General features: G+C 37.8%; 1 protein-coding gene across 6 annotated transcripts in view; it reads left to right on the top strand.

The window, feature by feature from the left end:
- CCDC88A (coiled-coil domain containing 88A) overlaps positions 1-17,705 on the top strand; it is a 76,415-nt gene that overhangs the window by 39,381 nt on the left and 19,329 nt on the right. For all 6 annotated transcript variants that reach the window (XM_083732958.1, XM_083732957.1, XM_083732956.1 and 3 more), the window contains exons 15-25: positions 835-1,905; positions 3,631-3,758; positions 7,441-7,582; positions 9,140-9,316; positions 9,736-9,897; positions 11,517-11,794; positions 11,973-12,116; positions 12,434-12,620; positions 13,497-13,642; positions 14,868-14,960; positions 15,105-15,319. In XM_083732958.1, coding sequence (XP_083589084.1) covers positions 835-1,905; positions 3,631-3,758; positions 7,441-7,582; positions 9,140-9,316; positions 9,736-9,897; positions 11,517-11,794; positions 11,973-12,116; positions 12,434-12,620; positions 13,497-13,642; positions 14,868-14,960; positions 15,105-15,319 — 2,743 coding nt within the window. The remainder of the gene's footprint in view (positions 1-834; positions 1,906-3,630; positions 3,759-7,440; positions 7,583-9,139; positions 9,317-9,735; positions 9,898-11,516; positions 11,795-11,972; positions 12,117-12,433; positions 12,621-13,496; positions 13,643-14,867; positions 14,961-15,104; positions 15,320-17,705) is intronic.

The raw sequence follows: 17,705 nt of genomic DNA, 5'->3' as shown, positions 1-17,705 counted from the left end.
TAAGTCTAGTTGAATTCATTGTGACTTAGTGAGTTAAGTAGAGTTGGAATTGCAGTTTAAGTGCTTAACTAAGCCCTTCATCCTTGGCAAAACCTTTCCACTTCTACTTTAGTTCTTTGGGTCATACAACCATTCATAATCTTGAGCTGAAAGAAGTCCAGGTATCAAAATGTGAGCCTTCCATCCTCAGTCAGTACTGTTAAATGAAACCCCATGTGTTGGTGTAATGGACAGAATTCTTAAAAAAGAACCCCATGAGATTATAGAGCATCTTGCTTTCCTACGTCCCTGAAATAGGATGAGATCTAGGTTTAATAGGTTTGTAGGTGAGGCAGTTTGCTTCACAGCATACCAAAGATTCAAACTGACTTAATACTTTTGTGTTCTTTAACGCTTGAAATATTTTTTGTAACTAATTTTGTTAATGTAAAATATTTTTAGCCTGGTTTAAACTTTCAATTAGAAGTTACCTGAAAGTACCAAATAGGCCTAGGATTAAATTAGGAGTTAATTAAATAAATGAGATTTAGAATGTTAAGAAAAGTTAAGAAATTTGACTATAATTGGAACTGCTACATTCAGTTACAAGGAAATTCAGATGGGAGGGACTAGAGGAAGTCAAGCAATATGTTTATGAGGTTGGAAGTTTAATTAATTATAATCAATTTATATTGTTTGTGTTTGTTGTTATATCTTCTGTTTTTATTCGCTTTATTTGCTTTATTTGTTTCTTTATTTGCGTTTCAGTTGTTTTATAGTATGTGTTATATTTGTATGAAACTCAATAAACATTATTGTAAAAAAATAGAATAAACTTTCATTTCAATTACTTAGATTAAAATCCTGGAACAAGAGAATGAGCATTTGAATCGAACAGTGGCTTCCCTCAGACAGCGTTCACAAATCAGTGCTGAAGCAAGAGTGAAAGATATTGAAAAGGAAAATAAAATTCTCCATGAATCTATTAAAGAGACAAGCAGTAAATTAAATAAGATAGAATTTGAAAAGAAGCAACTGAAGAAAGAGTTAGAACATTATAAAGAGAAGGGAGAAAGAGCAGATGAACTGGAGAAAGAAGTTCAACATCTTGAAAAAGAAAACGAACTATTACAGAAAAAGATTACCAACTTAAAGATTACATGTGAAAAAATAGATTCCTTAGAGCAAGAGAACTCAAGTCTAGACACTGAAAACAGAAGGCTGAAAAAGACTCTAGATAGTCTTAAAAATCTCAGCTTTCAATTAGAGTCACTAGAGAAAGAGAACACACAACTTGATGAAGAGAATTTAGAGCTCAGAAGAACAGTTGAAACTTTGAAAAGTACAAATATCAAGATGGCTCAGTTAGAGCTAGAAAATAAAGAACTGGAAAGTGAGAAAGGACAGCTTCAAAAGAGCCTGGATCTTATGAAAACTTCTTTTAAGAAGACTGAACGCTTAGAAGTAAGTTATCAGGGTTTGGATACCGAAAACCAAAGACTGCAGAAAGCCCTAGAAAATACCAACAAAAAGATTCAGCATCTAGAAAGTGAACTACAGGATCTAGAGACGGAAAATCAAACCTTACAAAAAAACCTGGAAGAACTCAAAATCTCTAGTAAACGCTTAGAAAAATTAGAAAAAGAGAACAAGCTTTTGGAGCAGGAGACCTCTCAGCTAGAAAAAGATAAGAAACAGCTGGAAAAAGAGAACAAGAGGCTTCGACAACAAGCAGATATTAAGGACAGCACATTAGAAGAAAATAATGTAAAAATTGGTGATCTGGAAAAAGAGAACAAGTCACTCGTTAAGGAAATTGGTATATGTAAAGAAGCTTCTGTTCGTTTAAAAGAGATTGAAAAGGAAAATAAAGAGCTTGTAAAAAGAGCCACCATTGACAAGAAAACACTTGTCACATTACGGGAGGTAAGATTTCCTGCTGAATGATATACTATAATTATAAAGGGTAATGCAGCTGTAACATTCAAAAAATTCTAGCTGTCAATTTCATGCAATAATTTAGTGTATTTTTGTTTTATTTGTATATTATTCAAACACTATTCATGAGCTTGGTGGATTCTGAGTTGCTCATACATTAAGAAGAAATGGTGGCAGAAGATGTTCATACTTCTTTTTGTGCCCCCTGTGTTATGAGCAAAGCAGAAATGTTTGCATTTGAGCCGTGTGAATATCATGGACTCGCACACTGCAATGCAGGCAGCAGTTGCCAGCACTTCGTTTGCTTCCACATTGGGACCTGTTGGCACTTTTGTGGCATTGTGGAATAATTATTGCCTTGGAAGCAGAATTAAAACGATGGTTTCTGTGTAGCACAGGTGGACTGTATAATATCTAGCCCTTGCCCTCCTCATTGCTCCTTTTCTAATATTTATTCATAAGCAAGTCCTCTGCGACATTAGTTATTAGCTTCCTCCTTGCATTAATGAGTGTGCCCTTAATTAATCAGCTTCTCTTCTCCATGGTGACAAGCCTGGTTTCCTTTAATTCTCCCCCACTTTACTTTTTATACTGAAACGATAACCATTTTGCTATGAAACAGTGAAAGGAAACCAGTAATGTACACAGGCATCGGAAGCTGACTAATTGAGGGCTAATTGATAACTAGTCTTCCAGGTGCATACGAACTGAAATGAAGAAATAATGAGGAAGAAACTGCAAGAAGGAAGCTTTTCATTGAAGGCACACTAGTTCTTAAAAGCTGTGATGGCACTTTGGCTGTCCACACTGAACAGGCTAGTGCTGTGATTATGTTTCATTGCAAAAAAGAGCAGGAGTACAATACCAGAATACAACCATTTGACAATCTGGATACTCCATAAAAAGCAAATAAATAAAGAGAGACAATTTCAATCAAAGGAGCTAGCATGAAAGCAATTGTTATAACACTTGATGGCTCTATTATTCAGGATCATATGTACTGAACATTTGAACTATCTTGTTGGATTTAGTAACTTAATATAAAATTAGTGGGTTGTATCCAATGGTGGCTTAATGTGAGGGGAAAACGCTTCTGCCCAAGCAAACTGGGTCACTTCATCTTTCCTACCTACCTAACACTTCCCCAAAGCTGCTTCTGAGGAATGTGGAATCCACTGGGACAGAATAGGATATGGTTGGGGAATTGGGGAAGAGTGAGTTTTCCAATTTAAACAAATGTTCTTTCTGCTAAGGCAAGTCCAGCATTGGATATATTAACTAAAAATACCCAGCAAAAATAAAGGAGGCAAACCTTTGAAATGAATTCATATTTGTTTTTGGAATATGATTGCTGATTAACTAGAAGTTTATGCAGTAAGTGTCAATAGGATGGAGACAAAATATAGTTTTTTCAGAGAGCTGAAGGTGGTTTGAAATAAGGATCACAGCTTTATTGCATGTATCTACATTTTAATTTCAAATCTGGCAAACTGATTTGGCATATTTTTGTAGACTTTTCAAAAACCTAAAAAAAAAAATTAATGGGAGACAACTGAGATAAAAAAATATTTGTGTTCAGCATTGAAAGGGAAACCTCTTAAAGCCACTTTCAACTTCCTTAAAATCTATTGCCTGAGTCTCCTGCTGTAGTCTCTAAAAATGGCATTATTGCAATATTATACGTTCAACACATTTTCAAAAATCTATTTAAAGGATTTGGTGAATGAAAAACTGAAGACACAGCAGATGAATAATGATTTAGAAAAGCTTACACATGAACTTGAAAAGATAGGTTTAAATAAGGAGCGCCTCTTGCATGATGAGCAGAGTTCAGATGATAGGTGAGTATATTAAGGCCTCTTTGGAATAGGTTGAGCGCAGTTCCTTATGGCATTCTGCAATGTTTTTCACAGGATATGCTCCTGAATGTATCTGAACAGCTACTACAGTGTGCACTTCTTTCAGGTTCCACTTTCAATTTTGTTGTACGAAATTCTATATGTTATTAAAGGAGTAAACATCTCTTTGCAGAGTTGGTATAGACATTTTGAGCACTTATCTCCAACAGTTACTATATCCTTTATAATAGATTCCTGAGTCTATCAGCAGGGGAAAAAAAATCAGTATCTCTGAAAGAGCTTTTGGCTCTCTTCAGCTTACTCCATCTGCCAATATAAAGCTAATAGCATACAAACATCTGTTTCCTTTACTTGGTCATGTGTTCCATCCTGTTCCTTGTGGAATTGGAGAAAATATGTGTTAACAAAAGCAGAATACTCCAGCTTCTGACCAGCCCTCCTGTCAGCATGCCACTCAGTTAAGAATAATGACTGGCGCTGTAGTCTGTTATTAGCAGTGATTGACATAATGATGGTGGCAAATTCAGAACCTTCTATCTTGAGAGGAAGCCAGCATTATAATTGTATGTATCCAGTCTTACTTTCAGGATACTGTTGAGACAATGTAAGCTTTTCACAGTGAATTATCAAGACTTTCCCCCTTTAAAATAATTTTCATTGCTTTTTTCCACCCTAGAAGGTTTCAATCATTAGCTCCTGACAACTGCTTAAGAATCCTAGTTTGGTGCCCATGGAAGGGGTTAATTTCTATTCCAGAGTGATGGATTTGATGTGGGAAGACCAAATTCAGTGGCAGTGATGTTGGCTTAGGGAGATGTGTGTGAGAGAGAAAGAGAGGATTGAATAGAGAGGTCAAACAAGGAATTTTTTTATTGTGGTGAGAGGCTTCAATGGAAGGAGTAGATTTTAGGGGTTAACTCGGTTTTTCATCAGATTTTGGAATGGTGAGTGTCTACAGGATATGCTGCAGTTGGTGGTTTCAATTACCTTCACTCAGACTGGCTGCTTGTGTGTTCTAGTCATGATAAAGTGCTGTATACCCAAGCCTGGTGCAGGTAACAGGTTATGCTGCTGGCAGGGGCCACTCCAAAGGGAAACACTTCTTTGGGAAGCTGTGTGGGCCCTTTTATCAATTTTCTTGGCCAGGGGTTTATGTGTGGTATTTTCATTTCTATCTTTTGGGGCAGTGTTGTGTTTTTCTCTAGACTGTTTCCAGGGTAAGAGGCTGAAGGTGGTCTAGAGTAATGTGTGTTAGAGAATATTAATTTCATACCTATGGAGTGTGAGTCCAATCCTGCATGAAACTCTTCCTTTCTCGGGTGGGAAACTGGGGGAGTGGTGAGTTTTTATCCCAGATGAGAGCTGAGGTGTGAGTCACATTTGATATTTTTATTTTAAAAGTATCTCATAGTTTGAGTTCCCCTGACACTAACCTCTGCTGTATTCCTGTCATTTTGTAGATGTGGCACAGGGTGGTAATATGTTTAGGAGGCGATACAGAGGTGAACAAAGGTATACAGGGAGGAGAAGGAGGGCTAGTTACATCAAAGCCCAGGCTCCTTCTGCTTCCCCTACTGTATTTCAGAATCTGGGGGTGCTAGTAAGCCAGCTCCCTGCCTTGGTGCTGTGTCACTAATGCCAGGTCTGTTCAGAATACAATATTGACCATTCACAAATTGATCCTGGGTGAGGGAGCCAACTTGGCATGTATGACTGGCACCTGGATGGATGAAGTTGGTGGCCCTAAGCTCACCCAGCTATGTTCACCTGGACACTCAGTGCAGCACCATTTGAGGTCAGAGGGATGGGGCAGGGAAGTTGCAGTTGTGCATAGAAACCCCATCTCCCTCACCAGGAGACCAATCCCTACTGTGTCTGGATTTGAGGAATTGTTTGCATTGTTGGGCCAGAGGGCCAGAACAGGGATGTTTTTACTGTACCATCCACCCTGCCGCATTGTCTCCCTAGCTGAGCTGGCAGAGGTTATCTTAGATTTGATGTTGGAAAATATTTTCATGGTGGTGTGGGAGAAACTTTATTATCCATAGTGAAACTGTCCCATATGGACCAGTTCAGGACTTCATGGTCTCAATGACAGCCATGGCGTTGTCTCAGTATATCAGTGTCCTCACACCTGGTTGGACATAACCTTGACCTGGATGTGACCTTGACCATAGGAGAGCGAATTACTTTCTGAGTAAAATAGTTTGATTCTCAGAATGGATAGTGATCAGACAAAATATATGATGCCATGAAAACTCTTGTTTACCTTTACCTAATTTTGCTGTATTTGGCTATATCTATATTTGTAAGTATTCCCGCATTTGCACTACATTCAGTCTGTGTGTTGACCTTCTGTCCCCTCTCACATACACCCTCTGTTATCTCTTGGCAGCATAGGGATGAACAGAGTGCAGCATTTCCATTAATTTGAGCCAATGTTATTTCATGCTTTCTTAGCATTACATCACTTTAAGCCAGGAGAAAAATTTCCCACAGTCCAGTATTCAGAGGACATGTATGAAACGTTGGGAACTTGGCTACGGATATAACCGATGTGAAAACAAGAGTTGCTGTAGACTTAGCTTTGCAATAAAATACAGAAAGCAAAGGGTAAAATCAGATGTGGATAGCATCAGTCAATTTGGCTATATTGAGCAATGGAAGTACTAGTTTAGAAATAGCAACTGTAGTGTTAGGTTCACACATTGTGAGTATATATAGGAAATCATCATGCACCTGTATGTTTATTCTTTCTCTTGCTCCCATTATGTTTTGAAGAACCAGGGTTGTGTGGTTCAGTCCTTTGTAGTGGAGGGTTGTAATCAAGCTCATTTTTTTATCTTTGATTTTGTTGGACTGTAGCCAGAATGAAGACTGCTCACCAGCAATTCAGTCTCTTTGCATTCTGCATTGTTTATGTGCTAGAACTCTCTGTATGATTAAATGTACATCTTCCGTTCTCTTAGGGTGTACCCAGACCAGCATGGGTGACACATCTCAGTTTTGTCCTTTACTGTCACAGTACAAGTTTCTTTTCTGTATGTATACACTTGCTGGAATTGTTTCTTTAGAGTTTGCATTATTTTCTTGAATATTCTCCATTAAATACATTTGATGAAAGTGATGGCAAAGGGATTAGGTCATGGCCTTTGAGGTCAGGAGATGGTGGTAGGCAGCTTCCTAAATCTCCATAGTAGCCAGATTTAGACTTTAAATTGGTCAGATGAACAAGTGCTATAGTGCTAATGCATTAATTAAAAAGAGGACTGTGTCTGTACCCACAGAGTAAAACTACTTCTGTCTAAACAGTTTAATGAGGTGTAAGAATTTGTAGAAAATCTTGTATGTTTCAATCTCTTTTTAGATCATTGCAGACTTTATATTTTGAATGTTTTAAATAGTAGTTTTTATTGTTTCAACGGATTATTTTATTCTCTTTGGATTTGTTTGTTTTTTACATTTGAGTGGTTTCTCAATTTTATGAAATAAATAGAACAATAGGAAGTGAAGACAGCAGACTGTTGGGTGAACTGTGGTCCTGTCCTCACACAGATTTATTGAAAAACAGTCAAGCTATCACCTTGATGAAGCTTGTATATTTTCTTAGGGGATTGTCTTCTTCTTGATAATTAAAACATTATTGTAATTTTTTCATTAATAGCAAATACAAGCTACTGGAGTCAAGATTAGAATCCACATTGAAAAAGTCACTTGAAATAAAAGAAGAAAAAATTGCTGCTTTGGAAGCTCGATTAGAAGAATCAACCAATTTAAATCAACAACTGCGCCAGGAACTTAAAACAGTAAAAAAACAAATATTTCTATTACCTTAGTTTTCAGGTGGTGCATAAATGACATAAAACTTCTTTAAATTGTTTCTAACAGTTATAAAGGTGTTAGAAAAAAATCTATTTCTTATATTGTCAAAAGTTTTTTCAAAAGATTTATGCACAGTGCTGCTTTTGATAAGCAAAACACATGCTGAATCATACTCTTGCTTTCTTAGTGAAAACAGTACAGTGGTGCCTCGCAAGACAAAATTAATCCGTTCTGCGAGTCTCTTCGTCTTGCGTTTTTTTCGTCTTGCGAAGCACGGCTATTAGCGGCTTAGCGGCTGTTAACGGCTTAGCGGCTTTAAGAAAAAGGAAAAAAACTCGCAAGGGAAATTCGTCTAGCGAAGCGACGCAAAAACCGAAAAACCCTTTCGTCTTGCGCGTTTTTTGTTTTGCGAGGCATTCATCTTGCGGGGCACCACTGTATATATATTACCAATTTATCTTCACAGAAATATATGAAAAATGTTGGTTTAAAAATAATTCAGTGCTTTCCATACAGAAAACATTTTGTTTTTTGACTTGGCAAATTTTAGGTGTTGCTGATAGCAGTAATTAAAGTGCTGTTCAGCTCCATGTTTAGCCCCTTTCTGAACAGCTGCCACTTGAGACTGCAGCATGTGGTTTTGCTAATTTTTGCTAGCATTTATTTATTTATCTATAAAAGTTTGTGTGTGTGCATCTGTGTGCCCTCTCCTAAAATATCGGGGTGGTGTACCAGCAATCTAAAAGCATAAAAAATTAAAAGCAATACAAAACAATTATTTAAATGATTAAAATAATAAACCCTAATGAAAATCATGAGAATCATGAAAATTTAAAACAAGTGCATAGGCCTGTTGGTGCAAAAGTCTCCAAAGAGAGGCCACAAAGTCCAAAATAAGGATGCCTGCTGAATCTCTGCTGGAAGAGTGTTCCACAATATGGAACTTCTGGTTGAGGCCCAACCGGCCTCTGTAGCATGGGGGACAACAACCAGTACTCCTCAAGATGACCTCAGTGTGAGTGAACTGCAGTATAAGGGCTCAAGTGGTCCTTGTGTAATGTGGAGTGGAGTAGAGGCTAGTGGGCCAATTAGTTGAGCTGAATGAAACTACACCTGAGACACTGAACGGTAGGCATTCTTGCAAAAAGCTTTGAAAGTAGCAGTCAAAGTCCCTCCTAAAGATGCTCTCCTTGTCATTAGTCTACCTCAAAAAGCCAGACTAAGCCACAGACATGAGAGTAACAATTGGGTTGCCACCAAATCCCTGTAAAGTCTGGGGTGGGGTGTGATCTAAGCTGCATAGGGCAGAAAAGAAGGCGTGCTGAACCCTTCCACAAGCCATACCTACCCCCTGAAACTGCCTCTCCTCTTATTGCTTTTTTCCCTATGGGGATCAAAGGTTGGAACCTTTGGTGAAAGAAAAACAGCTGTGGCAGGGCCATTTTTTCTAATTAAATAATAATAATAAAGTTGTCTTGGCATGCTTAGGATTTAGTAGGATTTAGTATTTTACATTTGAAATTGAATTCATTGATCTTTAGGTGAAAAAGAATTATGAGGCCCTCAAGCAAAGACAAGAGGAAGAGAAAATGGTACAGAATTGTTCGTCAAAAACTGATGAAGAAAGTTTGTCTGTCAATAAATGGGAACGAGAGAGCCAAGAAACCACTAGAGAACTTTTGAAGGTTAAAGATAGATTAATTGAAGTTGAGAGAAATGTAAGTAATAATTTGGATTATTTTAATAATTTTACCTTGATTGTCAACCTGTGTAGTATATAGTAAGCCACATTTTGTTGCCACGGATATAACAAAAGAATAGGCTAGTAATTAGGGTACTCTGATCTAAAACTGTGCTTCAAAGAACATACTGTTTCTTGGAAATAAATGTAGTTGATTTCAGCATGACTTATTATGCCTCTCTGCCTGTCTTATTTCTCTCTTGCATGCATACATAGGTACACCACATTGAGTAAACCCACTTTCATCAGAAAGCAAGCCCATGTTTTGATTTCTTCTGACCTCAATAATGTTTCCATACTTCAGATAGTTTGTCGTAAAATAGAAGTCTGAATTTAATCAATATTTAGTTCATTTAAATGGTGCATGTATGTAATACATTTTGTTCCTTTTTAAAGAACGCAACTCTGCAGGCAGAGAAGCAAGCCCTGAAAACACAACTAAAGCAGCTTGAGACACAGAACAATAATGTGCAAGCTCAGATTGTGGCACTTCAGAGACAGACTGTTTCCTTACAGGAGCAAAACACAACGCTGCAAACTCAGAATGCCAAGCTTCAGGTTCTGTTTTCACAAATTTGTATTTATCTCCCAACCGCAATATAGAATTTACAGGTGAAAGCCTTGCTGTTATTCACATGGCAGTAGCAGCAGCTATTCTTGTGACACTCATGGGAAGCCTATACAGTGGTACCTCGGGTTAAGTCCTTAATTCGTTCCAGAGGTCTGTACTTAACCTGAAACTGTTCTTAACCTGAAGCACCACATTAGCTAATGGGGCCTCCTGCTGCTGCCGCGCCACCGCTGCACGATTTCTGTTCTCATCCTGAAGCAAAGTTCTTAACCAGAGGTACTATTTCTGGGTTAGCGGAGTCTGTAACCTGAAGCGTATGTAACCCGAGGTACCACTGTATTTTGAACATAAGTGGTTTGACTGATGGGCAGTGCCCCATCTGTAGTAACTCCCTGGCTCCCTGGGCTAGATCTACCTCCAAGAAGTTCCTTTGGATAGCTCCCATTACTATTGGATTGTTTTGTACTTTATTTTTTTACTTCTTCGATGATCACATGCCCATATCATTTTGAGTCCCTATATATCCCTTTTGTGGTGGTATGGCTAAGTACTGCAAAATGGGGGTGGGTGGGTTCTTGTTCTACAACCCTATGATTCCATCTCTTCATGCTAGAGAGATGTCTCTTATTTCCCAACCCTAATTAGAACTTGGTAACAAGAGTCAAACGTTTGAGTTTCCTGCTTCTGTTACATTTAGGTATCTTAGAGACAAAAACGAAAACAAAATTTAGTTCCTCTTGCATTCTAGAACAGCTGTGAATTTTTTTAGAAGGAGAATCTATAGGAAAGGGTCAGAAGAATCTCTATGAGGCTAGATGTAGAATTTGTAATCTGTTTGACAAAGAAAACAGGTCAGTACAGGCGTCCCCCCAGTTAGGTGGGCATTACTACCCCTGCACACATAAGTGAAATCACGTGAAGTGGGGAGCACCCTTTAAACACCTCTCTGCTTTCTCTTCAATCCATACCAAAAATACTGTATCCACAACTAGAATTGAAGCTATGGGGTTGGCAGGAGGCTGGCAAACACATGCTGTTAGGTGGGGAGACTGAGCAGCAGAAACAAAGCCCTACTGCTGCACCCCCGGTATCTTCTATCTCACCATTTCCTGGTATGAGTCTATTTAATTGTTTCCCACATGTATATGCAGTTGCGCTTGAGTAGAATGTGCCTAAGTGGGGGGACTCCTGTATTTACCTAAAAAAGCCTAATTTAAGTATTTCACTGCTGATCCTCATGTTATTTCTGAAGGTGATTTAGGAAGTATAGGACAGGAGACATGTCCACTTTGACTGGCAGTGGCAGCTCTCCAGCGTCTATGTCAGAGGTTTCCTGTACCACCTGTTACCTAATCCTTATAAGTGGATATGCATACAGATGCAAACTGCGGAGCTATGCACTGAGAGTGCATTAAATGCATGAAGCCCCAGTTTTATTTCCAGCAATTCTCCAAAGAGTTTGGGGAGATTGCTCTGAGATACAGGGTTTAAAACCTGTTAACAACCTAGGACCTAAATTGGCTAATTCTGTACAAGGCTAATTTTGAATGAGTGCACCACAAAGTACTTTGTTATTGATTGTCCAATGTCACTTTGGCAATTGTAGGTAGAAAATTCTGCTATTAATTCGCAAAGTACATCTCTTATGAATCAGAATGCACAATTGCTGATTCAGCAGTCCACCTTGGAAAATGAAAATGAGTCCATAATCAAGGAACGTGAGGATCTGAGATCGCTGTATGATTCACTCATCAAAGATCATGAAAAACTGGAACAGCTTCATGAACGGCAAGCTACTGAATATGAATCTCTAATTTCCAAGCATGGAAACCTTAAGTCAGCACACAAGAATCTTGAGGTGGAACATAAGGACTTAGAAGACAGGTGATTTCAATATATCAGCCATAACCAGTTTGCAGCTTAATCTGAAAATTATTTAAAATGTTAGATCTTAAATCCTTATAGTCGCAGCCATGTTGAAAGTGGAAACTGTATTCATAATAACCTTTTGTAATTAATACTTGAGAATAGAATTAGTAATATTATATAATCCATTTGACAGATACAATCAGTTGCTGAAACAAAAAGTGCAATTAGAAGAACTGGAAAACGTTCTTAAAGCAGAACAAGAGAAGATGCTGCAGCAAAACAAAAAGCATGAAACTGTAGCAGCGGAATACAAAAAGCTTTGTGAGGAAAATGACAGGTAAGAAAACAAAGCTAATGAATAATTATCTGAATTAAAGTGTATTATTAAATGTGCCAACTATATTTTGCATTTACCCTGATCTTAAACACTGCATAAAAGTTAGAAACCCTTAATACATTAGAATAAGAAAAAAACAATAAATCTACAGTATGCTCATAGAAATTGGTTATAAGATATGTCTACAAACATTATGATAATGTAAATCTCTCTTTACTTAAATGTGAGTATATGATATAACTGTGCAGACACTTGTTTAATTGTTAATTTTGTGAAAACTTACTTTAATTTTGTTTTCTGTCCATTTTTAATTACAGATTGAATCATACATATACGCAGCTTTTGAAAGAAAATGAAATTCTCCAAATGGATCATAAGAATTTGAAAACATTACTGAACAGTTCTAAACTGGAACAAACAAGGCTGGAAGCTGAATTTTCCAAACTCAAAGAGCAGTACCAACAGCTGGATATTACATATACAAAACTGAATAATCAGTGTGAGGTAATGAGTTTGCATTTCTTCAGTAATGTTTTATTATAGCCCTGTTTATTCATGACAAAAGAGGCTTTTTTAGATTTCTGCAGTAATGTGTTTATCTTTATGAGTTTTCTGTAAGGGTTGTAATAGTTGAATTTAGTAATGTATCTTAATAGTTTTGAAGGTGTCTTTGTATCATGTTAGGAACAAACTTAGGTCTGTCGTTCTGCTTATTCTGGAATTGTTCTAGTGATTTTATTGAGGAATTAGTGGAGGTGTTCTGAAAAGTTTCTTTAAGACTGCATGTATCCTCTTATATCAATCAACCTAGTGTCTTTGCACTCATTGATATGAAAGCTAAAAGTTTGATTCTCACTCCATAATTCCGAATATTGAATTCATGGTTTTCTTTCTGTCTGTTTCATACGTAAAGAGAGAATAACATTTTTGCATTTAAACAAAAGATTAAGATTCAAGGAAGAGGTATAAGATATCTTGAAGAGAGCCAGACTTATTCTGCTCCCTTTCTTATTGGCTTGAACAGTGGATACATTGGTTAGAAGATAAAAGGATGCTAGGACCTTAACAGAAGCTGCAGATTGCTCTCCTCAATTGGAAGAAAGGCAGTTTACAATTATTTACAAAAACCAGATAATAGAATCATAGAATTGTAGAGTTGGAAGGAACCATGAGGGTCATCTACTCCAGCCTCCTGTAACGCAGGAATCTTTTACCTATAGCAGAGCTTGAACCCATGACCCCAAGATTTAAGAGTTTTGTGCTCTGGTGACTGAACTATTGCTGCCTCTATCATTTGACTTCATTTTCTTTTGTACTTTATAAACAGAAAGTTGGGCAGACTGCATACACTAAAATATTGTGTTTTGTACATTTCCACAGTTGCTTAGCCAGCTAAAAGGAAATTTGGAAGAAGAAAACAGACACCTGTTGGATCAAATACAGACATTAATGCTGCAAAACAGAACATTATTAGAGCAGAATATGGAAAGCAAAGATCTGTTCCACGTTGAACAAAGGCAGTATATGTAGGTATCAAAAACGGTGAACTAGTTGCACCCAACATAACTGCAGTTGGATGTTCAAATAGAAATGAATCATGGAAATGTTAATCAGTGCATTCCATTAACAACAGATGAAAATATTCATTCGTAGTTGGATTTTAATCAATATTGTTCCTTGTGAAATAAAGTTTACTGTGGAATGATGTTGAATTATTGTTCCTTAAACTGCTAGAATCAGAAGAGCAGTGGGATTTTTTATGGGAAGTTATAAGCCACCTGTTTCCTCCTTATGTTGGCAGGTTTTTTTTTTAAGGAGCAATCCTTCAAGATATTTGTAATGCAGCATGCATTTTCTGAAGGTATAAAAGGGATGGAGGAATGCCCCTGTGATGAAGGATTGTACGATTTGGGGCTGTTTCGAGAAAATGCGAGAAAGATAGACGTTTATAAAATCATGCATGGCATGGGGATAGTGGATAGAGAAAAGTTTTCCTAGTCTCTGGCCCTTACAGTACCATCTTCCAGATTGTGCTAGGCCTAATGTGGGGTGGAGCTTTTCCATCCTTGGTTTGCAATTCTTTCCTAGGCACCTGAGATCACATTTCCCCGTGCTTTATAGCAAGCAAGACAACTGGGAAAGCATCTCAGAGCACCAGACCTGCAACTGAAATCTAGGTGACTTAATCCCTGCCTTCCTCCTGCTTTCCTAACCTATCATTCAACCAAACCAGAAGGAACCTTCATGGCAAACGTCCAGTGTTCCCGTCTAAAATAAGGGGAGAATGACCTTCTGTAATGGAGAGAAGACAGTGGTGTAGCTCAGTGTTAGAATGCATACAGAAGGTACCAGGTTCAATTCCTAGTTTTCCCAGGTAGGGCTAGGAGAATCTCCTCTGAATATCTTGGAGAGCTGCTGCCAGTCCTGTGCTACATGGATGTAACGGTCTGATGTTGTATAAGGCAGCTTCCTGTGATCCTTTGAGTGACATGTGTATAGAAACATCTTGTCATATGCCCAGCACATTATTCTAACACCTTCTGGCATTCTACATAGTGCCCATATTTCCCTAAAAATAAAATATTGTGACTTGAGTTCTGGCAAAATGTTGATGTAAACTGCCCTGATACAATGCAAACTTCATTTCAGCACACGTGTCCTAAAAAGTCCCTGAGGCACATTGATACAAAGGAAAAACATATTTTAGAAACATACATGCCTTCTAACATGTCAATTACCTTTTCTTCACAGTGACAAGCTAAATGAATTGAGAAGACAAAAAGAGAAATTGGAAGAAAAGATTATGGATCAGTATAAATTTTATGAACCATCTCCTCCAAGAAGGTAATGCATGACCACATATTTCTCTCCCTCTTTCTTTGCCAGAAATGTGCCAGTGTTTGTTACTTAAAGAGAGAAACTTCATTGTTTTGAAATTTTTGCAAGAATTTGTTCTAAATATAGCATTTCTCTTCATTTCTCCAAAAGGAGAGGTAATTGGATTACTCTGAAAATGAGGAAACTGATAAAATCAAAGAAGGATATTAACCGAGAACGCCTCAAGTCTCTAACTCTGACACCAACCCGCTCAGAATCTAGTGAAGGATTTCTTCAGCTGCCACATCAGGACAGTCAAGATAGTTCCTCGGTGGGCTCAAATTCCCTGGAAGATGGTCAGACCGTGGGGGCTAAGAAAAGCAGCAGTGAGTAAATTGCTTAATTTTTGTAAGGGGTAGTGTGTCATGCAGTACTTCCTGATGCGGTGAAAAGGTTCAAAATACCCTTGGAGGAAGTTTGCTTAAAAGTATTTTGCTCATGTTCCTGTAGGCTCAAGGATGGAGAATCAAACTCTACAGCAGAGGAATGCTCTTTAAAGTTTTTTAGGGGTGCAATATTTACTGACAGTGAAAAATTTGGTCTGAGCTGACCGTAGAGGTGAAATTGGCACCCCTTCTTTACCCATAACCATTGCTCTTTTCTGTACTGTTTCTTTTCATCCACTTATTACGTTTCTACTCTTGGCGTGTGAAGAGTTCCCTGTAACATGCTTCCTTATCAGCATCTTCATACTGCTGATGAATTGATTGTGTGTTTCTGCATGTTTATGGGCATACTGCATGGAAGGGGGACTGTGCTGTATCGATCTGCCTTGCAAAGCTTCAGTGTCATGCATAGCTCTGGTCAGCAGGTTCTTGAGAGTACCTGCATCCATTATATATACTCTAGAAGCAAGAGGTCCAGCGCTGTAATAGCTCTTCTCCCACTCCTTTTAACCCGTACCTTTTCATCACATTTTGCTTTCAATTCACTGGTATGCCAGGCTGTGCTGACATAGGGTTTGTGACAGTGTATCGTTGATAGCATTTCATTGTACCAACATTGCTTTGGAATAGAATTTTGAACCTTAAGTAATCATATTCTTGTTTTTGAGCGCCATATCAAAGCAAATATTTACGGTGGAATTCAACATGGAATTCAGCGTAGCATTAAGTGAGATATTTATGTCCACTTGTACTAGAAGCACTGCATGCCCCCTAAACCTGTTCTGGGGGATATTGAAAATAAGATATGTTAGAACAATAAGACCGAGTGGCAAACTCAGTGTTGTTGTTTTTAAATGAATGTCTTTGTTGTTTTTACATGGTATCAAAATGTGTGTAAACATTCCTCCGTTTGATCAGGCTGGGAAAGAATCAAACCCCAAATGATGCGTGCTTTGATTATATAGATTTCTGTACAAACATTAGAAATAACGTTCTGCTTCATAGTATGTTTAAATCTTTAGTTGAGTAATTGTTTTTACAGTTTTGATTCATTACTGATCTACTAATGATTGAAGATTACATTTGCTGTGCGACCTAAAAGAGGAGAGAAACTACGGTAATTCTGTGGAAGACAAGACTTTGACCAGCCTTTGTACTAGCCTAGCGTTTTACATCTTAATTTAGGTCCCATATTAGTTGAGTAGTTGCCTGTCATGATATCTGGTCCACAATTGCTGTCCTCCTAACTACAAATATTTTTACTTTCACAACCTAGAAGATTGTTTGCTCTTAGTGATCTAGAGTAATCAGCATGTGTTGTTCAACTGCTGCACAGATAATTTCCATTCTGATGGGATACTTTTAAACATTGCAGCAAATGTCAGGTATATTTGGAGGAGAAAGTGTGGCGACACCCCCCCCCCCGCCCACCATTAGCATTATCAGGTAGGAAGGCTAGTTAGGTCTGAAGAATTGCTAAGTATTGAAGAATTGCTAAATAGTCTTTAAAAGTATTCCTTAAATTATTCCTTTCAAAAGGTTTGTGATCAGCAGGGAATCTTTTTTCTGTCTTGTGATAAATCCCCTTGGGAAATCCACTGGGAGCTGCATTTCTTCAGTTAATCAATTTCAGGGAGCTGCAGATCATCTTCAGTTAATCAAATTATTCCTCCAAATTTGTATCCTGATGCTCAGTAAATGTGCAGTTGTTACGAAAAAATTTCATTGCTCAACCTCCCTCTTGCACTGGGATCAGTTATGTTCCAGAGACAAAGTAGAATTTGGATGCTATTATATAACTGACTTGTGGGTTGCAGTTTATGTGTGTGTTCAGTATATTTTCACTGGTAATTATTAGGTAGCTACTGAACTAGAAAATATGTCCAAAATTATTTGTATTTTACTTTATGATGTGTTACTTGTATCTGATCAGCACATAACTTACTTACATTTCCTCACACAGAGAAACCTATCTGATCATTTGTATTTGTGGACCATTTCTTCAGCATCAGTTTCCATAGAATTTTGTTATGAATAAGAAATATATCATTTGCATATTTTGTGAAAATGTAGCTAATACATTTACATCCAGTGGTTTGGGTGCCAGCGACATATTTGCTGCAAGATCATGCCTTTACCTTGAGTTAGACCCTTTTCTCTTTATAAGATATTGTGAAAGCACTCGTGCCAAGGGGGATCAGAGCTATCCACTCATGATGGCTGTCAGCAGTAATTAATCTATGTGTGGGAGTTACTTAGATGATGAAGGGACAGGGAAGAAAACAACCTGGATATCAAAACTGAAGGAGTGTTCAATAGATATGAA

The sequence above is a fragment of the Podarcis gaigeae genome (assembly GCF_964106915.1).
Source record: "Podarcis gaigeae genome assembly, chromosome: 3".
In the NCBI taxonomy this organism is placed as follows: domain Eukaryota; kingdom Metazoa; phylum Chordata; class Lepidosauria; order Squamata; family Lacertidae; genus Podarcis; species Podarcis gaigeae.
Note: the sequence above shows the minus strand (reverse complement) of the source record. Positions and strands in the feature narration are given on the sequence as shown.